The sequence below is a fragment of the Marmota monax genome, unplaced genomic scaffold (assembly GCF_021218885.2).
Source record: "Marmota monax isolate L192 unplaced genomic scaffold, Marmota_monax_Labrador192_F-V1.1 WCK01_AAM20220418_F8-fsc00011, whole genome shotgun sequence".
NCBI classification, from domain to species: Eukaryota; Metazoa; Chordata; class Mammalia; order Rodentia; family Sciuridae; genus Marmota; species Marmota monax.
The window spans coordinates 9,950,069-9,974,758 of NW_026693082.1; the positions used below are offsets into that span (position 1 = coordinate 9,950,069).

The 24,690-nt window shown below is 31.2% G+C and overlaps 1 protein-coding gene and 1 pseudogene across 8 annotated transcripts in view; both read left to right on the top strand.

Annotated features, from left to right (window-relative positions):
* Nbea (neurobeachin) overlaps window positions 1-24,690 on the top strand; it is a 651,894-nt gene that overhangs the window by 281,636 nt on the left and 345,568 nt on the right. For all 8 annotated transcript variants that reach the window (XM_058582531.1, XM_058582532.1, XM_058582533.1 and 5 more), the window contains one exon: window positions 21,975-22,036. In XM_058582531.1, the coding sequence (XP_058438514.1) occupies window positions 21,975-22,036 (62 nt within the window). The remainder of the gene's footprint in view (window positions 1-21,974; window positions 22,037-24,690) is intronic.
* LOC131424528 (microtubule-associated proteins 1A/1B light chain 3A-like) lies at window positions 1,979-13,152 on the top strand (annotated as a pseudogene).

The window sequence follows — 24,690 nt, forward strand, 5'->3', positions numbered from 1 at the left end:
ATTTAAAATGTATGGCAGTTTGTCAAAAAAAGAAGAATTATTAGTTGATCCAACACTTACACTTTTTTTAAGTTTATTTTATTTATTTATTTTATGTGGTGCCGAGGATCCTACCTAGTTCCTCATGCAAACTAGGCAAGCGCTCTACCACTGAGCCATATCCCCAGCCCCTAACAATTACACTTTTTAGTATATAGCCAAAACAACTTAAAACAAGATCTCAAAGATAAATCATAAACTCATATTTATAGCAGCATTATTCAAAATAGCCAAGAAGTGAAAGCAACCTGGTTGTACATTGACTAACGAATGGATAAATAAAATGTAGGTTTTTACATACAATAAGGTATTTTTAAGGGAAGAAATTCAGATGTGTTATACAACATAAATGTACCCTTGAAGACATTATGCTAAGTGAAGTGAGAAAGTCACAAATAGACATTAAATGATTCACCTGAGCTGAAGTATCTAAATAGTCAAATTCTTAGAGACAAAAAGTAGAATGATAGTTGATGGTAACTGGAGGAATTGGAAATAGGCAATTAAATTTCAGTTTTGCCAGATGAAAAATTTTTGGAGATTGCAGAATAATATAAATATGCTTACAACTATACTCTATACTTAAAATAGTTACAGTTATGTTTTTGGTTATATTTATTTTAGCATAATTTTAATTAAAGTGCAAAGCTCACTCATACACATGGAGGGATTCTTTATAACACTGATAATCAAAAAAATGTTGACATTTAAATCACATAAAAACTCCTACCAATCAATAATAAAACACAATTTCATAGAAAAAAATGGGCAAAAATCAAAACTGCTAACTTGCAGATGAGGAAAATACAGGTGTTCAGTAAAAAAATACAAGTGTTCAGTAAAAAAAAATAAAGTACATACTCTTACAATCAGATATAAGAAATTAACACTAAAAGAAAATAATTTTATTCCTGTCCATTTAGAACAAAATTTGTGTTTAAAATCTGCCAATTAGTAAGGGTATGGAATCTTCTACTGGGAGTACAAGTTGATACAACCACATTGAGGAGTAATTATAGTATCTTATAAAATTGAATTTGTTAAGGTACTCAGCAATTTCATTCTTAGAAATAATATCATAGAGTAATCTTTGAATGTGTACACAGATATAGACATAAAATGCTTGTAACAATAATGATAGTCCAAGGACAATTGAAAATAATCTAAATATATATTGAACCTAATACTGGATAACTAATGCTACAGTATATACATGATATTTGTAGTTTTAACAGTATTAATATGAAACAGTATTAATATATACCTTACAATTTTCTTCTATTATTATAATTATTTTTTCAAGATAAAAAGTAATAGTTTACCTGTTTTTGTATTGTTGTTCTTGCTCATAATTATTAAATACAACTTTGAGTTCAAATTCTAATACTGAAATTTAAAAAGATTTAAAATTGACATGGCAGATATATCTCATTATTTTTAAAAATTGTGCTATTTCACTATTCAGAATTTCAAATCAGTAAGAAATATCTATGAACTGGATGCCTTGAATATTCTGTTTTTATTTTTATATATTGTAAAATATTTAAATTTTGGGAATATAAAATTAGGTTAAATTTGTTTTTCTCTATAGGGTTGAGTTTAACATAAGTAACAATTTTTTTAATAGAAATTACAATATAAGATTATTTCTGGGATAGTTCCACAGTTTGGCTATAGTGAATTATGCTGCTATAAACATTGATGTGGCTTGTCACTGTAGTATGCTATTTTTAAGTACTTTGGGTATAGACCAAGGTGTGAGATAGCTGGGTAAAATGGTGATTCCCATTCCAAGTTTTAAGTACAGTTTTAAGTACAGTTGTTACCTATTATTCCTGAACATAAAAGCAAAAAGAAAGAGCAAATGTGATTTTATTTAAAAGTAATATTATGTTAAATCATCATATAATAAATATTATTCATCTTGTTTTGGTTTTGGTCTCGGTAATAAAAGGTACAGTCTACTATTACAAAAATCTAAAACAACATGTATTTTGTCCTCCTAAATACTGTCTTTATTAACATAACTATGGACTGTTATGTAACATCATTTTTATTTTCACCATATTAAATTTCATGTGTTATCACTTAATAAATAGAGTACAAGAGAAAAGAATCCGATACCATATTAAAAAGAACAATGATAGGCTGAAAAAAACTTTAGAAGGAACATACCAATTTGACAGAATTCTAGTAGCAAAAACTAAGCTATGTTTGAACACTTAGGATTTCTTAGTCTCATTTTCATTAAATACTATTGATGGAAAAACACTGTTTTGTCACACTAACAGTATTTTCAAATGTTTTTAAAATGATTCATACATGATTAATTTATGTACCGCTTCTGGGAGATGACAAGTTAAAATAGTCAACTTTTATCAAATGTTCTGTTGAAATTTATGTTATTTAAGAGTAATATTGGAAGTGAATGCTATGGTAATGGTTCTTGATTATTTGATAGTTAAAAATAATTGTGTGGTTATAATATCAATTTTTACACAAACTTGACTGAGTTTATAATGTACATGATTTTTAAAGTGCCCCTGAATTCAATCCTCAGTATCCCCCCACTCTCCGCAAAATTGAATGAAGTGTATCATGTAAAAGAAAAATCTCAGGTGTTGTTTGCATTAATGAATAATTTATTTACATTCTAATATCAGTAAGTTAGACAAACTGTATTCATGAGTTCCATATCTGAAAATATGGAATTATGATCAACTTTTACACAAAAGATTTTTGTGTTTTTTTTGTATTTAGCATTTTATTTACAATGAACTTTGCATGCAATGCATACTTTCATTGTACTGAATTTAGAATTTATCTTTGTTCTTGTCTTTCATAAATCCAGAATAATCTAAATTAAGAGTTGGTTAGATTTTTCTTTAAAGATTGATTGTAGACAACAGTCTTTGCAATATATTCTCTTTTTTATATTTATATTTTTAGTTGTAGTTGGACATAATACCTTTATTTTATTTATTTATTTTTATGTGGTGCTGAAAATTGAACCCAGGGCCTTGAATGTGCTAGGCGAGTGCTCTATTGCTGAGCCACAACACCAACCCCTCCTTTTTTTTTTTTTTTTTTGATATATGTTGCTTTATATCTTACAACTCTTCCAAAATCTAAAAGCTGTTCTTAATTTAGTGGTCATACAAAAACAATCTGCAAGATGGATTTGGCCCATAGGCCAAAGTTTGCTAATAACAGGTGAGAGTAAAAGGTAATATCATCGTCCAAAAAGAAAAAAAAAAACTTAAATAATGTTGATAGTATTGTTATTTTGTTTTGTTTAATTGTTTATTGGTATTATGCTGTATAATGATGTATCCAGAAAATTTATTATGGTGTTAGTTGTTCCTTTCCATAGTAAGCACCGAAAATATGTTCCTTACAACATGGCTATCACAGTTATTCTGCTCTATTTTATTTATTACATGGTATCCTGAATGCTTGTTGTTCTTGAAACTATTTAGAAACATGAATTTCATTTGATGATCAAACTTAACTGCTATAATCTCCCAACCATTTAAAATTAAATTCTGTGTTCCTTAAGACAGCGGCATGAACTGCAAAAGCATTCTTGTTTCTACTCTTAACTACCTCTTTTGATAAATTTTTTTAAGAAACAGCAAGGAACCATTTTCCATTCTTTGGATAATTTCGACAAAAGCAGAGTACACATCTATAATTCCTAGAATTATTTGTTATTTATGAAGATGATCAATACCATTTTAAGAAAATTTTACACTACACATTGATGTTTTGTAAACACACCAAAAATTTCAAATAATAGATGCATTTTCATGTTAGGGAAAAAAAAACTCTATATATTTAGCTAAGTCTCATGGAAAAAATAGCAATTTAAAATTGACTATTTTTATCCCAACAAATAAAGTGTTTATGTGTAATTTAAAAGTTTTATTTTTCTGTTAATGTCTTAACATATCATAATTTGAAATATTACAAATATGATAATTAAATGACATTTTATCAAAATGTCTCATAATTTTCAAATAGGTACTGAATAGGTACCTTATTTGGGTTGTCAAAATATTAAGATTTCATAGGATAACATAATTATAATGAAAGAAATAATGCTTCAGGACTGTCTTAAAGAAGATTAGAAGAATCAACTAGCTGGGAAAGACTCTTAAGTGATTAGCTATACCAGCTAACTCAACATTGATAATCAGTGTTTTAACCACTGAGTGTGGTTAAATACATACAAATATTATAATGTAATGTAAATATCAGAATGTGTTTGAATAGCTTTTACATAGTTGTTGTATACCTTTAAGAATTTTACTATAACTATTTAAGATCCTATATTCTTTTCTAAATGCTTTCAAAGGTGGGTAGACCTTATTGGGGAATGATATTAATTAAATTGTTTCCTTGTATGTGTGTACAAATATGTAACAACAAATCCCTCTATTAGGTATAATTATAATTTACCAATAATAATGTGGAAATTTTTTTTTAAAAAAGATGGGGAGATCAAACTAAACTCCATAAAATAAAAGTCAAAGTCTTTAGTCAAGGTCAAGGTTTGTTTAGTAGTATAAGTTGAATATAAGGAAGATCCTGTGTAAGATATTGTCAGGTCAGGAAAAAAGATTCACTGGTATAACATGTTCAAGGAAAATTCTAAAAGACTTCATTACTGTGATAACTGTTTTTCCTCATGGTGGGATAACAGGGAATGTATTTACTTTCAGTTGTACCTACTAGAAAACTGGACAATATACATGAATTAACAGTTTTTGTACATTTTATAACTGGTCTGAGATAACTGGGAGTACAGAAGAAATCAAAATAATTGAGTTGGGCCCCATATTTTCTCTGGCATTTTTCTGGAGTCATATTTAGATTGTGGTTTTTTTTTTAAAGAAGGAATCTAAAATTATAGCAATGTTGCTAAGTTGAGGAGACTAATCAGAATACAGAAAACTGTAGAATAAATTTTGTAGAGGAAGCAGCTGCACAGCAAAATAGCTCTAGAAATCTACATATAGCTCTTTGAAACTTGAATCTTTGAAGGAGCACATATAGAGAGACAACCTCCATAAAAGTATATAATATCTGATTAGGTGCCTTACATGAACAGTTTCCAGAGCTCACCAAGTCATAAGTGGTATTCTAGTTCTGCCTAGCTAGTGTGTACAATTTTTATTGGTTATTTGGGACAACTAATAGGAAACCCAGAAGAATGACCTTAGTAGTAGGGTTAAATTACTTCTAAAAGAAACTCTAGATCCATTCTTGGTCTAGAGTCTAAGGAGAAAAAAAAATTTCAAAATAGGCCTTAAAAGTATCAAATTGTTTGACGTATAACTTAACTGTGACAGCAGAGACTATCACATTTTAAGGAAATAGCAAAATACCCCATTTACCAGTGTATCATTCATAGTGCCTACATTCTAAACAAAACTGTTAGACATGAGATAACATGGCAGTAAAATTTAGCACATAACTCAAAGGAAAATCGGTTGATTAAAGTTTTTCAGAAATTACAGGGATGGGGGGTTTAAAAGACAAAGAAGTCAGTTATTATAAAGATGTTTCAGTATTTAAAGAATAAGATAAACTCAGTGCAAAGATGAGTAGACAATAGAAAAAAAAGAAAAGAAGTGGAACCCTGGAAAGTGATAAATAATGACAAACAGAAATCTGACATGAAAATTCATTTGGTGGGTTTACCAGCATATTTAATGATTAAGAAAATGAAAGTGAACGTGAAGATGCAGAATACATCTTCTTTAGTCATCAATTTTTTGTAAATACATCAATTTTTTGGAAAATTGAAGATGACTTAAAAATGCTAAATAAATAAAGACAGCAGGACCATAAGAACCTGTAAGGTAAGTCAAGTACTCTAACATAGATGGGTTGTAATCCAAGAAAAAGAGGGTTAGTACTAGATAGATAGAGATGGATTTATAGTTCATGCTCTCTCTCTCTCTGTGTGTGTGTGTGTGTGTGTAGAAGAGAGAAGAAATAATAGCTAAATGTTTTGAAAACTGTAAATCCTATGATCTGTGAAATTCAGCCAACCCCAAGTAGAAAGCAAATGAAAATACTATGGAACCTCATAACTGAACTGTTCAAACTATTAATAAAGAGAAACTCTCAAAAGAGATAAACAATAAGCAAGCAGCAAATCATTTAAAAGTGACTTGAACAGAGGCTTAACCAGAAGCCAAAAAAGCACATTTAAAAGATAGTCGAAATCATTAGTGATTGGGTAAATGCAACAATGACATATCACTACAAAAATGAAAATTGTTAAAATGAAAAATACTGGCAATAATAACTGCTGGAGAGAATATGGAGCAATTTGCAATTTCATTCAGACTGCTCATGGTTTTGTGAATGTAAATGGTGTTCATTGAGGAGAGTGGTTTGGTTTGAGAGTTTCTTAACAAACATTTATTATATAACTTACTAATCTCATTCCTGGGTATTTTACATAGAGATGTGAGAACTTCTCTTTACACACTAAAAAATCTGTAAATGAGTGTTCCTAACATTTATGTTTATGATAGCTAATAACTGAAAAAATGCAAATGTCCTTTAAACTGAGTATTTGGATGCTTTTGAAGGATATTTTAAGAAGTCTTACCTCAAAGAGATAACTATTTCTATTTGTTTATATTTCTCAAAAAGGTCAAAGTATAGCAATGGAGATAGCCAAGTGGTATCAAGGGATTTGTGTGAGAATAAAGACCTCACTACAAGGGAATAGTACTAAAGATCTCATGAGTTGATGGAACTATTCTGTGTTCTCATTATGGTGGTGTTAAATAAATCAATGTCTGTTTATTTTCAAAGCTTTACACATTAAGTAAAAAAAATATGACTTGAACAAAATATTCTGACAAATCTTTGCTGACAAATTAAGAAGGTAAATATTTGGAAAGATATCCCATTGTAACAACTTAATGTTGTTACAGTGTACTACCCAAAACAGTCTACAGATTCATTTCTATCTCTATCAATATCTCAGTGTATTTTATGCAGCAATAGAAAAAGTAGTTATAAATTTATTTGAAATCTCAAGGGGCTTAGAGTAGCCAAAACATCTTAAAAAAAAATCTGGAGGGCTTACGTTTTCTGATTCCAAAACTTAACTATAGTTACAATAGGCATGAGCCCCAGGACCTGGAAATCCTGAACTACATCCACATCCCCTAGCCATTCCTGGTATCCCTGGCTGTGCTCTGCCTTGCCTGACCTAGTGATGCAATCAAATGAGCCCTTCAGGGAACTGCAGAGCTTCTCTGACCTCTTTAAGAAGGTACAGCTGACGATCTATGTCCAGCACCGCAGAAAGATCCTGGTGATCAAGTGCTATAAGTGTGAGAAGCAGCTGCCCATCCTAAATAAGACCAAGGTCCTTGTCCTGGACCATGTCAACCTGAGCCATTTTTTCAAGATCATCTATTGGTGCCTGCAGCTGAACCCCACATAGGCCTTTTTCCTGTTGGTGAATCAACACAGTATGGTGAGTGTGTCACCCCCACCTCATACATCTGTGCATAGTGGGAGGATGAGAACAGAGTCCTCTACTTGGTCTGTGATTCCAAGGAAACCTTTGGCTTCTGTGTAAGCAGTGAGGGGCTGTGTCAGGCTCCACCAAGGGAACTCCTGGCTCCTGAATTGAACTGTTTCTGCTCATAGAAGGCTGGGCAGCAACATGGCCCCCTAGCGAAGGCCATCAAGCAACCTACTCTGCCTTTGAGAAGATTCTGGGCTACTTATGTTAGGGTTGTCCTTTTGGGTGCTAGCAAGGTTGAGATGGAATGGGCAGCAGCCCCCAGTACCCCTGCTTTGTGGTTTTCCTTTTTCTGTAGCTCGCTGCCTATCTGCCAAGTACTCCTCCCTCACTTGGGGGCTCTACCTGCCCATACCCATAGCTGAAAGACTGCTCTTTGACTCCCCCATCTCCACATGGTTTGTGGATTTGTGATCATGGTCCCTCTGCAAACAAAAATTACAAAAATAATTTTATAAAAGCTACAGTAATCACAGACACTAAAAGAAAAAAGTAGACAAATAGGATTTTATGAAGATTTAAAATTTTTGTAGATCAAAAGAAAATATCAGCAGAATAAAGAAACAATCCACCAAGAGGGGGGAAAATATTTGAATATTAAATGTCTGACAAAGGCAAAACAAAAAACAAATGAAAAATGAGTGAAGAATTTGTCTCCTTTGGTATAGAAATGGCCAAAAAGTACATGAGAAAATACTCAATATCCCTAAATTTTAGCGAAATACAGATCAAAAGAGATACCACTTCACACACATTACTATAAAAAATCAGAAAGGAACAAATGTTGAAAGGATATGGGAAAAGTGAAACCCATGTGTAGTTTTGGTGGGAATATGGAATGTTATAGCTGATATGGACAACAGTATGTGCTTCCTAAAAAATAAAAATAGAATAAATTTGTGATGCAGCAATTCAGCTTCTGGATATGTATCCAAGGGCATTGAAAACAGGATCTCAAAGACATATTTGTATACTATGTTCATAGTTGCACAATTCAGAATAGCTAACATGTGGAAGCAACTCAAGTGTTCATTGGTGGGTGAATGAAGTAGCAAAATGTGGTATATAAATACAATGAAATATGATTCAACCTTAAAAGAGGGAAATACTGATTAATGATAAAACATCAGTGAACCTGAAGGAAGTATGCTAAGTCAAATAAGCCAATCACAAAAAGATAAACAGTGCATGATTCTGCTTATATGAGATACTTAAGGTAATAAAAATAGAAGGATAGAAAGTAGAATGGTTATTGCCAGTAGGTAAGAAGCATGGAGTATAGGGAATTTTTATTTAATGAGTATAGAGTTTCAATTTTATAAGAAGAAAGAGTTATGAAGATGAATAGTGGTGATGGTTATACAACTGTATAGAGTAGTGACACATATATTTAAAAATGGTTCACCTAGTAACTTTTGAGTTATATGTATTGTACCACAATTTAAAAAGTAAAAACAAACTAGGAATGATCTGAGTTCTGTTAAAAAACAACATAGACTTGTACAAAGTCTGGAAAATAGTCAGATTTTACCTATAACCTTGTCTTGTGCATCAATAATTTTTATATTCATTTTCATCCCTTTTAATAAGCATATTTTAATATAGGAAAAAGTAAATTTTAATGTATGAAAATTAAATTTAAAGAACTATTTTTTAAAGCAAAGACTACTAGAAGACTGAGTGTGTAGTAGTTCAGGGACAGAGCACTTCCCTAGTGGGTGTGAGTCCCTGGATTTCATCCCCAACATTGCAAAATAATAATAATAAATTTTAAAAATCAAAAAACAACTTTTCAGAGGAGGACATATTCTTTGTGTTCAGAAATTACACAAGCCAGAAATAAAAACAAGGTAGACAACATGTTGGTCTAATTATGGCATATAAACCAGGTATGCAGGGAAGTTTAGGCAGTAGAGCCAGGAGAGTTCTTACTGGTTATTATTGAAAATTATGGAAAAACAGCATATACAAATGAGGGTAGAAAAGGCAGGGGCAGTGAGTTTATAAATGTATACCAGAGAAAACAAAAACTAGCTCCTAGTCATTCTTGAAAGAATTTTGAACAGGGAGGAACAAAATCAGTTATGATTAAGAAACAGTCTATCAGTTTATGCAGCAAGTGTTAAGAAGGGGTATAGTTTGAGGGCAGAAAGAACTAATAAGATTTTATTTTACAAATACACTGATTAAAAGAGCTTAAATGTAAAGAAGGGAAGGAAAAGAGTTGAAAAACAATTTGTACTTTAGATATCTAAAAGTGAAAAAAAATGGCTTTACTGTAGTTATCAATACGATAAATGTCACTGGCCTTTTAATGCTCAAAACTAATCTCCACTAAAACAATTATTGGCCTTTAATGGCCATGAAAAAGCTGAAAACAGTTTAGTACTGTAAGATGACACCCCACAACTTACAGGGACATATTCTACAAATGATTTTCATCTTTATACTTCCACCAAATACTGAGACTGTGCTTAATCAGTTTCTATTCTTGTTTTTAAATCCAGAATGAAATAGAAAGATGATCCTAAGTACCTAAGAACTTGTACCTTTTCATATTTTCTTCCTGCCATGGTGTTTCTTCTCTTTGGTACCAGTTTAAGTTGGTTAGACTGAAGGAAGGACACAGAACTGTGTATTTTCAAGCCAGAAAGAACTATATGTACTTGAGTCATGGGGGTTGGCAAACTTTCTATAATGGGCCAAAACGTAAGTACCTCATACTTTGCAACTGTATGATCTCTATCTTAACTACTCAATTTTGCCATTGTAGTGTGGACACAGCCATAGACAGTAGGTTAAGGAATGAGTGTGGCTATGTTCCAGTAAAATGTAATGAACACTGAAATTGAATATTCTGTAACATTCAAGTATCATGATTTTTTTTCTTTTTTCCATAACCATTTCAAAATGTAAAAACTTCTTAGCTCATAGGCCAAACGAAAAGAGGACCTGGGCCAGCTTTATTGATTTGGTTTTCAGACCACAGATTGTGACTCACTTTTGGTATGGTGAAGCAGGCTTTGACTAGTATTTTTTTTAATGGTGTGCTATGCCATAGCATATCATAGAACAGTGTCACAGTATAGGAATTAATTACTATTTTGGAAAACATTTCTATGCTAAATCATGATGTAAAATATATTGCTATGGACTAATTTTTTAAAGTTTTAAAAAATTTACTGTTTACCTGCAAAGAAGTTTAGTGTCAACAAAGGTAAGAGTCTTGGCCCAAATTTACACAGCTAGTTTGTAGAAGCTACAAAATATCTACTAAATCAAATATTTTAAGGTTCAGTCCAGAATTTCTTGAACTTAATTAAAAATGACATCCAATTATAAAAAATTCTAGAATGCTAATAAAATTACCTGGTTCTAAGTGCTTAGGATAAACCCAAATATTCTGAGGGAATGTAAGAACTAACTGGTTTATCACTAATATTCTGATGATTAGTAACTTCCACCTAAATTGAATTTTAAACAGCAATGCAGCTACATAGAATGAATACAGGCAGATTTTGGGGGAGAGGGGTCCTTGATTTTTGCTGCTCAGATATATCATTTCTTGCTCTCTAGTTTCAAACCATGAGGGTCAGACCCAGGGCATGTCAACTTTGGCCATCAATCTCCCATCTGTCCTTCGCAGGTATCAAAACACAATTTTCCACATTACAGAGGCTCCTTAAGTAGGTGGAATTGCCACAACTTAGGTGGACCCTGGATCACAAGAGAAATAAAATGTCAGGACTAACTCTTGCTAAAAAAGCCTGAAAAATATAAGCCAAGAGAACAGACATTTCCTAAAGTGGCTGCTTCCACTGTCTGGATCCTTGATGCTCATTTGCCCATTATGTGTGGGTTCAGTTGATTTTAAAGGCCAATTTTAGTAAATAAATATTCTCTAATTTTTCAAATACATTGAATATGTTTTCTTAGAGATTTTGTGCTTGCATGTGTGGGGGCAAGAGGTGTGTGGGTGTGTGGGTGTATGGATGGGGGTGTAGTTTAAATTAAACTCATGTTCATAAAAAATCAATTCCAAAAATAATGACCACTAGTTAGCTATAAAAAGTCTGGTACAATTGAATTCAATATATCCTAAACCACCATGAACTAGTAGTTTTATTTCTGTCTTTTCAAAAATTTTAGGTTATAAAATACATTGAGAAATATGTGTAACTAAATGTGAAGTGCTTCACAAAGATAGTATATATACTGATTTTAATCTTTTGAGGTTTTACTACCATTCTTCAAATATTTTGGTGTTTAAATTGTCTCTGGCACTCAGAGATGAGTGCAACAAGTTCTTCACATATAGTTTACTCAGTGCAGGAATATTTCTCTGGCATTTTTCTATCCGAAATTTTTTTGTTATAGAATTTAGTAGTTCATAATTCATTAGACTAACATTTTTAATTTGGAAAAAAATTTTTCCATTGCTGTAGTCTTTGCTCATTTAGCTTAATGTTTCCCCTTTCTGTGGTACCTTTCCCCACAGAAATCTTTGTATTTACAAAGTGAGTCTCTTTGGTTTTCTGTAACTGATTACTATACCTCATGGCACCTGATATTTTTCCTATAGATGAATCCCAGTTCATGCATATGCCTGAGAGTTTTATAAACTAACTTTGCTTCTGGTCCTATTACTGCAAAAAATTAATTGTATCTTTTTAAAAATTTTCATCCTGACAAGATAATATTAGCCAAGAGTGTGGAAATTGTTTCATACCTGATTAGATTTTGATCATGTAATATGATTTTCCTTTCAACTACTTTTTTAATATTTATTTTTTAGTTTTAGGTGGACACCATATCTTTTATTTTATTTTTATGTGGTACTGAGAATCAAACCCAGTGCCTCATGCATGCGAGGAGAGCACACTACCACTTGAGCCACATCCCCAGCCCCTCCTTTCAACTATTTTTAAACCAGTAGGTATATAGAGATGTGAGCTCTTGGAGTTTTCCCACAGATCTAAGCTTTCCCCGCATATTTCTACTTTTAGGTCATTGTCGTTTTCATGTGTAGCTTATTTCTACTTTGGTTGTTTATTGTTTTGTTTTGTTGTATGTACATCATCCCTCCAGGTTGAATTGATCCTTTTAATCTGTTTTGCCCAGTGTCCATCTATCCATCAGAATTCTTTCAATTGAGTGGAAATAAATATAAACTCTATTGTGAAGAGTAGGTTCTATGAAAGTTACAGTTTAGAACAATTATAACTGTTAGAAGATTGTTTTCATACTCCCTCATATGACTGTGGTAATGAAACACATTTCCATGCCTAAAATATTCTCTGCACTCCATTTGGTTGTTCTAATTACATTAATCCAACCAAAGCAATTTTTCTCATTAAACATGATTATTTAAACTTTAAAATCACTTAAAAATGTACAGGTAATTTCAACAACAGGACAATGAAACATTTAACTAGAAAATTATTGAAAATCACATTAAATATGTTTTCTACTTGTTTTGTCATAGAGAGGTTTTGGGGGCTAAGGATACTCAGGAGAAGTAGGAATATTTCTCTGGCATTTACAGGAATTTAAAGGAGATTCTATTTTATGAAATAAATCATATAATTTGTAACTGCTGATCTTGAAATAATTCCTAGGTCACTTTTTCCCTAGAAATGAATAATTGTACTTAAAGTTAAATAATTCCTATTGGAATATTTTGATTCTACCATTTTCTTATAATCACAGTTGGAATTACTTTAATGACATTCTTGCTTGCCAAGCAGACTTCTAAAATGTTTCTGAGATGATTCTTGGTCTCCTCACTTAAAACTGATCAAGTTGTCTGTGTGGGTCCTCCATTAGAATTCAGGCTTCTCTAGCATGTGGAACATATCTGTTTCGTATTTGTGCTCTGCCCTATAGTGAGAATATAGTACTGATTTTAGAACTCAATTATTGAATGCTTTTAATTCCTAGAAATGACTAGACCCTCCCTTTTTTAAAATAGGCATTTTATAGCAATTTATATGATGGTGTTTTTAGGTTTCTCAGTTCCTATGATAAACAAAAATAATCACTTTATGTTCTTTGAAAGTATAGTATTCTATTTAAATTTTTTCATTAAAAATTCTTCTAGATTCTTTCATCAGTATGTATTTGTATGAAGTATCTCTATAACTGGCTGTTAGCTCTCTCAATTCAACAACTGTGTTGTCTGAATTTCTCATAGTTCCAGGGTTTTTTTCAAAGCAGTGTCTATTGCAGATTATTAATTGTAGTGTTTAAATTAAATCATAACAGTGAAAATGTTTTGAGAGACATCCAACCCTAAACTTGTTAATACCAAGTAAGTTAGAAATTGTAATCCATTTTGTATGTGTGAATAAAAAATAGTATTTCAAAGAAGTGTCAAGTAAAAAGTACCATTTACTTTTTGTTTATAAATATATCTAATGTTTTATGCTACAAGTTTTTTTTTTATTTCGATACGGACCTATTTGTTGTATCATTATTAGACAGTTTTCTAGTGTATAACAGTGTCTCTTTGACCTCTTTCTGAATTGTGGCTAGATGTGAATTGGATATATGATATTCTGGTTAGGCAAAATAATTCTGTTATTTCAGTGATATACATTTTTTTATGTACAGTTTACAGCATATATCTCTATAAATTATTCATTACATTGAATTCTATGTTCATGATAATTTCTGTGACTTTTGAGATATTATATATTATAAAATTGAAGAAACTTCCAAGAACCTATTTTATTGTTAAAAATGAATAAAACTGGACTGATTTCTCATCTGTAGTTAATATTTTGCTTTAAATGGAGTAGTTAGTAAAGAATTTTCAACTTGGGTCAAATTTGAGAATTCATTACTTTCAGCACAGATAAAAGCTTTTGAGAAGGTTTAGTTTGTTTTCTTGTGGTATTTCAGCAATATAAGCCTATAATTATGGGATAAAGTGAATATACTCTTGAAAATAAATGAGGCTCACCTGACTGACTGCTACCTAAGCTTACTTTAACCCAAAACCATGTTCTTTTTGGCTATTTATTCCTTTATCACAGTAATTATCAAATAACTTACTAATTGTTTTAGCTTTTTGGTTTTGACCTTATGAATGCATTATTATTAAATGAATACATAGTATTTCCAATTTATTTGATATATTTATTTAAGTATTTGAAGGAAAAAACATCAATATTTTTTTCTGAATACATTAAATAAAGAATTTAAAGGTGTTATTACTAGTAAAACATTTTTAAGTTTATTCAAACTTGAGAACCTTAAATTATTCAGTATATTCATTTGAGATTTAAATAAATATTAAAATTTAGGTAGTTTGAAAATATAACTACAAATTATACACTTATTAGACTTAAAAAGGTGAATCCATCTTTTATAGAATCTATTATTTTTTTATTATGAAGACATTATGAGCCATGTTTTTTTTAATGTAACGAATCACATAATTGAATTATTTATTAAACTTGGCATATTTTCTCCTCTTTTGATTATCTTTATTTCTTTTAATTACCTGCATGCTTAAAACAACATGTTTCAGTCTTGATAATTATTGGGGTCCAGAGTCTTTTGTCCAACATCAGTTTTGAACCAGACACAGGTTAATAGTTTTAGAGTTTAATTGAGGCTTTTGGAATTTAAAGGAGCTCAGGGAGAAGGATAGAAAGTAGGTATAGAGGAGCGATGTAGGAATAACAATTGGTTCTATAATTAAATATAACCCAAAAAGAATTGCAAAGTCCAGATGATTTATGATAGTGAAAATGTCTCTTATTTCCCTTATTTCATCCTTTTTATTTGCTGTTTGATTAAATCAGGAAGTCTAGAAAAGGTCAATCACCTTTGTAGTGAAAACTTGAGTCTAATGTAGATAAAAGTATGTCATGTAGACTTCAATAAAACATAAATAATTGCTTTGTGTTTTTGAAAGTATAGTATTCTACTTTAATTCCTTTTCAGCACAATTTTTTCTAGATTCTTTCATCAAAATGTATTTGTCTGAAGTATCTCAGTAACCAGCTGTTAGCCCTCTCAATTCAATAACTGTGTTGTCTGAATTTCTCATAGTTCCAGGTTTTTTCTCAAAGCAAGGCCTGATGCACAGTAATAATTGTAATGTCTTAAATAAATTGTGTCAGTGAAAATGTTTTGAGAGACATCTAACCCTAAATTTGTTAATACCAAGTAAATCAGAAATTGTAATTCATTTATTGTGTGTGTAAATGAAAAATAGTATTTCAAAGGAACGTGCAAACAGAAGTGAAAGTTACTTGAAGATGAGAAGAGCTAAACCGAATAGCAAGAATTTATGACTTTTTATGTTTTGTTAGCAATAATGCTAGTAAGATCATTAGAATATTCTTTTCAGCTCAAATCATACTACAACTTGATCACTAATAAAATCTATGTAGGAACCATTACCTTGGAGTCATTCTGTAGAAGAATTATCTGAGTCTTATAAACTTTAAACCTGCATTATTCCAAAAATATCAACAAAATTCCTAGGCTATACTAGCACAATGACAAAAAAATTAGAAACTTTATTTCAATAAATCAGTCAAGATAAATATTTGAGTATTGTGTAACTATAGTGACAAGTAACTTTGTTCCCCAACAATCTAAATATTCTAGACTTAAAATTTAAAAACATTTAGTCAGTGATTCCCTTTTGGAAATGGATTTTGGCTTCTGAATATATGGATTTCCATGAGGAAATATGAGATGCCAAATCACTTTGAAATTGCATTCAAATTAATATTAAGTCTTTATAAATCTTTGAGACTATCTTATGTAAGACAGTACTATTAATTAATAAGTTTTAAAAAGCTAAACCACATTTATGTTATTAAAATAAATGCCTGAAATTCCTTAGTGAGCACCTTAAAGCCAGATGTGTTTTACAGTTACGTATTTGGCATGTTTTATAGTGTTTCAGGCAGTTGGGTGTAGCTCCATTAAACACATTTACAAGCCTGTGGTGACAAATATTTACACTAGATAGAATATAGATTGTAAATAGCATCATATTACTCAGGTGAAATTTTGCTGATGATTAACTTTGTGATAATCTTACAAGGAAGCCTTTCATTTTTCAGTTTGGGAATTATAAAGTCTCATGGGCAAATATCTAAAGTAATTTCCCCTGAAGTTTAAAAAAATCTATAAATGTATATATGTATGAGTGTGCATATATTTGATACACATATGCCTTGAGATGAATAAGTAGTTTCATTGCAATCCAGCCCTGTCTATTTTTTAATGCATTATCTATGGCTGCTTTTGCACTACAGTGGCACAAAGGAGAGGTGAGTGGTTATGAAAGAAGCTTATGGCCACAAAGTCTAAAATATTTCATATCTAGGTCTTTGCAGAAAAAGATTGTTGACACTGATATTTATGGCATATCCAGAGATTTCAGTTTTTTCCCTATTCTAAAGTCATAAGTTTGTGCTAGCTGAGTTTTTGGTGAACTATAGAAATGAATGAATGTATGAACTCTCACTGTCTCCATAGTTGTTCAAGTGTTTGTTTTTTTTTCCCCTTCAGCTAATATTTACAAGTGTAATATGAAAGTAAGCTGTAATCATTTAATTACATGTAAAAAGTCTTTTTTATCCATGCACTTAATGTTTTTAGTTTCTTTAAATTACTGATCACAAATTAGTTCATTTGTAATCTTCTAAAATTAATATCTCTGAGAGAACATATAGGCGTTCTTGAGAGGCCAAGTCCAAATAGTGAATAATACTACCCATGCATGTTAATATTGCTTATAGAAACAATAATGAAAATGTAAGACATTATTGTTATTTCAGACATTATTGTAATGTTGATTTCTTTTTTTTTTTTCAGTTTTGTTTGTTTCTTTGAGTAGAAAGACAACAATTGCTTACTTCGCTGATTTTTGAGGTTTGGACCTTAGCTAGTTCAATGACTCTAAGAGTAACACTGAAATCAATTTTTATAGATGGGAGCCTACCACAGTGATGGGATGAGAAAATAAACTGCATGTTTCTGATTTAAATAAAAACGTAAAAGAATAATGAAAAACATAGGACATGGCTATTGTGCTGAGAGATGTGTAAGCATTGCAGGGGTCCTAAAGACACTCTTTCTAGTGTGTGCTGTCTCTTAAAATGCTTCACAACACCATGTAAAGACTACACAGAATAAAGAATTTAAAAAAAAATTACCAGGTACATAGCACTTAAACTGAGGCACGTGAAGTGTTGTGGGCCATTTCTTTCATCCTTTCTGGTCCACATCATTACTCTGCATTCTCAGTAAATGTCCTAGTTTTCTACATCATAATTACTTGTCATTACTTGTTCACGTGGTCTGTCTCACTTCCCCCTTTTTTTTAACTCAGTACTAGTGATAATATCTGCATTTTCTGTGCTCACTACATGCTTCTTTGCATAATTGGGTTCTTGTTCTTAAAAATGCTTTTACCTGTCCTCAAAATCTCACTTAGTTTTTTCTCTTTCACTAACAGTAGTTAGTAAATGATGGTTTCTAGATTTGATTCAATTAACATTTATAGAGAATATATTCAAAGCACCTATATTCATAGATGTCTGTCATAGTCTCCTCTTTTGGAAGAGGCCCCTTTCTAAGGAAAAAATAATAATGTTACATAAAACTGAGTCCCATCCAGGAGTTTCATTTCTTTCTTAATCCTATAATACTCATCACTTTCACGTCCCACCATGAGAAATAGTCTGCCAGAGATGGAAGTTCTTCACATTATTTTGAAGCTTAAGAATTCTTTCACTTGAACTTCAAATTCAACCAGTGCATAAAGTCAGTCCCACAGTTGGACTCACTGACCACACTTTATTACAACTGCATCACTGCACCTTTCCGTAGTCTCTATATTGATGATTGTCCAGAAGGCCAAACTTAAACTTCATACTGAGATTAGTGATTTTCTAATCTAGTTTATCTTTGTTGTGGGTTTTACTTATTATTATTTTTTTAATGGGGAGAGAGTATAGTTCTGAAACTAGAAACTAACTTCCTGACCCTAGTAAGAGTGAACCCAAAATAACTACCAATTTTGTATGTTGACTTATCCACATAACCATTTTGTTTGCTATTTGTATCTAGACCACTTCAAATGTGTCTACCTAATTAATCTTCCTGAGTTATTTTTATCTTAGTTACCCAGCTGACTTCATCTTTCAGCAATATAGTTCATAACCTACTAAAAATTCTTACTAGAGAATTTCTTCACCGTTAGAATACCCATTATTTGTAAGCCTTCTTCCAGTTAGATCCTCCTATGTTTATTGTCTCAGTTACTAGTTTTATGCTCATAAGTATGGTTTCTAGCAATTGGATATTATTTCTGACTAGAATACTTATTCTGGTGAATATATATTTTCTGCTGAAAATGTTCTAATTGACCCCTACTACTAACTGGATTTTTGTTGGGGATACACATATCCACATCTCTTTCTTTGGGGGCAACTTCTTAATTGACAGTGAACACATAGTCATCATGGAATATGATGCCATAACTGGTCCTTAGTATCATTTCTGTTATTTTATAACTTGCTCCAGATTCTTCCTCTTAACTTCAAATCCACTTGTAACTTTCTTTCAGTCTGTATCTCTTCCAATTTTAACCTAACCATCCAGTTCCACTTTTAACTCTTCCTGTGCTCTAGTTATCCATCCCCCATGTTTTAAAGGTCTTTTCAGATATTTCTTATTTCCTTCCTCTGTATTTTTTACATAAGCTATTAACTTTTTCCCCTATGTTGGACCAACGTATGTTCCCTTCCATGTGAAAACTGTCAGTCATCCAAGTTGCAATTAACCTTCATGACCTTTCTCATGATTGTATGTTGCCATCATTTTAATGTGGTGTTATTCATGCAGCAATGTAACCAACATAAAAATCCGCTTTCTAATTAGATTATTTGACTTTCTATACAAATTCTATCACTCACTGAATGAAACATCTTGGGCTTCATTTTTTTTAAAAGTATTAAATGAGATAATGATAACTAGTTCAAAGAGAACCAAAGGAGACATTTATAAAAATAGATTATAAAGCATGCAAATTTGAGATAACCTTTTATTTGAATTGCAGTATAGAGTACTTACAAAAGTGTCAATGTCATATATTTCTATTTTTACTTTTAAGTGCTAACACTGTACTTTGCCTACATACAAAGATATCAAATGAGTCCATTTAATTATGAATTTCCTTCCAGATATAAAAATAATAAACTCATAGAGACATTCACTTGTAAATATTTGCCATATGTATATACAGCTTAAGTGTTAATTCTGACATTTATAGTTATTTATAGAAAGAGAAATTTGACTTTCTTGAGCATTTGATTAAAGTTATGCAATACCATGTTTATTACATATGTCTTAAATTTTTAAATATGGGTGCTATTTTATCATAAAGATAAAGTATCGTCAGATAATGCTTATATTTTCATTATCTCTAGCAAAACATTGGCTTTACTTGTTTTAGTTAATACTCATTAATACATTGAATGGAACTATGTAATTTTTGAAGGTGATAGATAAGTCTCCCCAAAATGGCCATTGCTTTTGTTCTTATCATCAAAATTAGTGTCTTTCTTCTTTCTTTCTTTGAGGAGAAATCATTAGTTCTCTCTGTCCAAACTAATTGGGCGAAATACATTAGTAAAGTGAGATTCTATGGAGTTGAAATCACAATGGCCTTTTTCAAAATAGTGAAAGTACTGTTTAGGAAATGCAGTTTTGTTGTCTCATCAATTTTTATCATCCCTTTGTCAAAGGGCATTTATGAAGTGTTTGTTTATATTTTTCTTACAATGGAATGCTAATATTTCTAAGGACTATGAATGTTCCTATTCCATAGGAGCTTTTTAGAAGTTTGTTAAAAATTTATCTAGGAGATATTGATGGAATTGCACATTTTTCTCCTACTTTCTACTTCAAGATATTTTGTCCTAAAAATTAATATTGAGAATATATGTTGAATAATTCTTCACATCAAAGTCATATTAGGTTGATATGCTTACACATATTAATTATAATCCTATTGCTTTTAACTGAAGGTTTTCTCAGAATTCAAATAGTTTTACAGCCAACAGGTGATAAATGTTCCATTAATCTTTCTGACTCTCTAGCTTCTGAGCATGAGAATTGCTGATCAATTATACTGATTGTCTCTTAAATGAGCTTTTCACATCTGCCTCTTATTTCATTTGTTAACTGACTGCCCAAAGATCTGATAAGATGGAATACCAGAGCCTTTTTACAGCTTGTTCTGTCTGTCTGTACAATAAGGATAGAGTTGTTAGCAAAATGGGCGCAAAAGATTATTTATCCACTACCTACAATAAATATTTGTGCTAGTGTCTACAAAAATTTATATATGTATATATACATATATATAAACAGTTTTTCTTCAATATATAACTAATATAAGACCAAGACATTTCTTACTTTAGGATGCTTTTATTGATTACATTTGTCTTCAAAACCAAGAAAAAACCAATTCATTTATTAAGTTCTTTTAGTTTAAAATAAACACTGAAACTTTTAGAAATATTTTAAAATAGCAAACATGATTAATTTACTCTTAGCCAGAGATTGGAATTAATTCTTGGTTACATCCTCTTATATGTTGGCATTTGTAAAAACTAGTTATTATGATCTATTTTATTACATACAGTGTTATATGGCCATCACCCCTTTAATCACAAAAAGTCTAGGTAATGTGTTTGTAGAAAGAAAGATTTCTTATTCTTACCTGTAAAATGGAAAGAATACTATGCTGCAGAGCTTGGTGAGAATCAAATGAGAATTGTACATACAATAGTTAACACAATGCCCAGCAGATAGTGAGTAATCCTGGAGTACTGCTCATATTACATACACATTACATTTAAGTTTTACTTTTTCCCCTGGTATCTGCTCAGAGAGTTTGGAAGCATTTTATAAGCAATGAGGAATCACCTCTTTGTAAGTTAGTCTTTCAGAAGAAAGTTTAGGCAGATCTTATGCGAGTTTTGTTCTTTCTTCCAGGAGACCATCACATAGCAAATGTATTTGGAGTAAAAGCCTCCATTACAGCTTATCAGTTTCAATAATCAGCTCTCACCTTGTTTAAATATTTAAAAATATGGCGACCAAATGATAACTGAAACATGAGGCCATTTTTAGTAGTTTTCCCATCATCTTGAATGTCTGGAAGTGTTAAAAATTAATGTTAAAGTGTATGCTAGTGAATGTGTATCCATTTGCTTTATTTAGGAGTTATATTTTAAAGTAAGGTTTTTATTGGTTAAAACTATATAATGAATCCACTTTGAATGACAATTTCTACTGTTGTAATTTCATTTTGTTTTAATCTTTGTTGTAGGCCTTGTTTGCATGAAGTCCAGCACATCCGTGGTTGAGCTTGTTATGCTGCTTTGCTCTCAGGTACAAAATCTCATTCACTTGATTACATTAAACTATATGAGGATTTTTTGTGTGTGTGATAAAATGTGTGTGTATGTATACATGTATAATATTTAAAACTGCCATCTCTTAATGCAGAAATGATGAAAATCATTTGTTGGACTATATTAGTATGTAGATGATTTAACCATGTAACTATTGTCTTCTCCATTTCACTTTGATGCTCACTTTAGCTGTTGTAATCTCTCCTGTCCTTCATGTTCTTCCATTGTTCCCTGTTGTTTCATCTGTGTATATGGTATGTGTGCGTGTGTGTTTATGTGTGTATTTGTTATGTTTTTTTGATACTGTACCTTATTATTTTAAAAATAATACAGTATTATTTATAATGTTTAAACTTAATAATTACATTGGTTCTTCTTATTAGATTAGAGGTAATAAAACTAAGTCTTTTTTTCCCCAACTCAGGAGCCAAACAGTATATATAATACACTTTTATGTGCTACTTTCAGTTTTTTAAAAGGTGTTATTTGTATATGTCAGCAAATTCTAAAAATTTACTTAATGTTATTTATCTTTAATATCAGAATCAAATACAGAATTATAATTGTTGATATTATTTATTCTTAACAATTCTAGGAACCTAAGAGAAAGTATACATTACTGTTTTTTTCTGGTAACTATAATAGAAACTTAATGGTCTTTCCTCTCATCAGCTCTGTCAAGTCTCCTGGTGTTCCTGATTATAGATATTAAATATTTTGTAATATCAGAACAAAACAGGAGCTTATACATGTTTACAAAAGGTAGTTATTACATTTATCCCTGGTTTCCACAATAGAAAGAATAACACATCTAAACTGTTTCTCGAAACTGCCCTGAGGTCTGCCTAAAACCACAGTTTACTCTCACATAAACAACAGTATGACTTTAACTGATCCTTTAAAACATCCACAAACAAACAAACAAAATACTTACCTACTGATTTCCAGTACAAATCAGGTTTTCAGGTTTACTTTTGTGAACGATAATCACCAGGTCCAGTTCTGTTTTAGCCATGAAGAATATTGATATGGAAGAAGTTACAGACAGCATCATCCCTGGCAGGAGTTCATCTGCAGGGCATTTGAAAATTTTGTCATGTAATTCTGAAGTCCTAAGTTCGAAAGATATCCCATGAGATCTGTCTGGACCTTTGGGGTTCATGAGAATCAGTTTTTAATGGCTTTTATGGAAAGAAATTGTTTAGAAGTCCTTCCTTACCACTGAGTTTTGCTGCAGTTCAGAGAAATAAAGAGGAATGTAGCATTAGGGTCTAGTGTCTTTGATGGCCTCATCATCTAATCATAGGTTTAACATTACTCATTTGCTGGCTCCAGGAATTCCTGCCATTAAGGGCCCTAGAGATGAAACTTTGCCTCAGATATTGATTGAAAGGAAGAGTGAGAAATTTAAGCTCTCTTTGCAATGCACTTTCTTTCAGTGTTTCAGCAAGCAAAATTATAAACATGTCTCTCAGTTGGATTTTTAAATTGAATTTTTGAAATAATGCAAGAGTGTTTTAAACAGTCGGAAAAACTTTAATGTATTGAGCATTTCATTGATTAAATATACCTTATTTATGTGTCTTTAAAAGGTATGCTCATAAAACATAAGTCCAGTTATTTTGTTTTTTTCTGTTAGACTAATAATACTGCCTTCCAGAAAACATTTTTTAAAAAGCAGGTGAGAAATCCTCCTTTAGAGTTCAATTCAGATGAAGGAAGTTTATTAGTCTACTGTGAAATTAAGCTTGTAAAACCATTATTGTAGATCACTAGTTACAACACATATGTTTAAAACCTTGGTTTTGTGGACATATAGAGAAGAATGGCCATGTCTTCAAAATTTCTTAAAATATTCTGCTCTTTTTATCTATTACTGAAATTCATGATGATTTGTATTCTGATTTCATACTAGTAGGGCTACCATACTGCAGTAGTGGACCTCTGATAAGGAGAAATAAATGCAGTTAATGATACTGTGAAGATTGCTTGGCATAGTTCTCCCTAAGCAGCATTCTACTCTACAGCCCTTAATGCATCTCTTCTACGATGGAGCTGATCCCTGTAGAATTAGCCATTTTGTAGGCTGTCTTGGTGCCAAACAGAAGGCATTCCTGATGAATCTTTAAAGCTGCAGCTCCTTGAGCTCTTTTGGCTTTCTTTTATAATCATCTCCTTGAAATTATTGATAGCTCCATATTATGATGAGCAGTACTGGTACTAATAACAATGGTTAAAAATATGCATCAGTAACTATCTAGATGTATGTTCTATATATTGATCTATATATTGATGATTTTCCCCCAGTGGTTAGAAATACAACAGTATTATCTCCACTGTGATTTAATTACTCATTAAAACAACTTTTCAGTGCATATGGAATTTTCCACTTTATTTGCTTAAAATATGCCCTTATTCTCAAATTTAGATAAGCCATCAAAAGATCAAATTTTGTTGGAGAGAAGCAAGCATCTAAGGATTGAGAAGAAAAAAGGGAATGCAACATTTTTTGCATCATTTTGTTTTTCTTTACTATAGCACATTAGATAGTTTTATTTTTATGCTTTTCATTTTCATTTTGGAAATTTCATGTTAACTACTACATATTATTAGGTATATTAGATTTTCTTT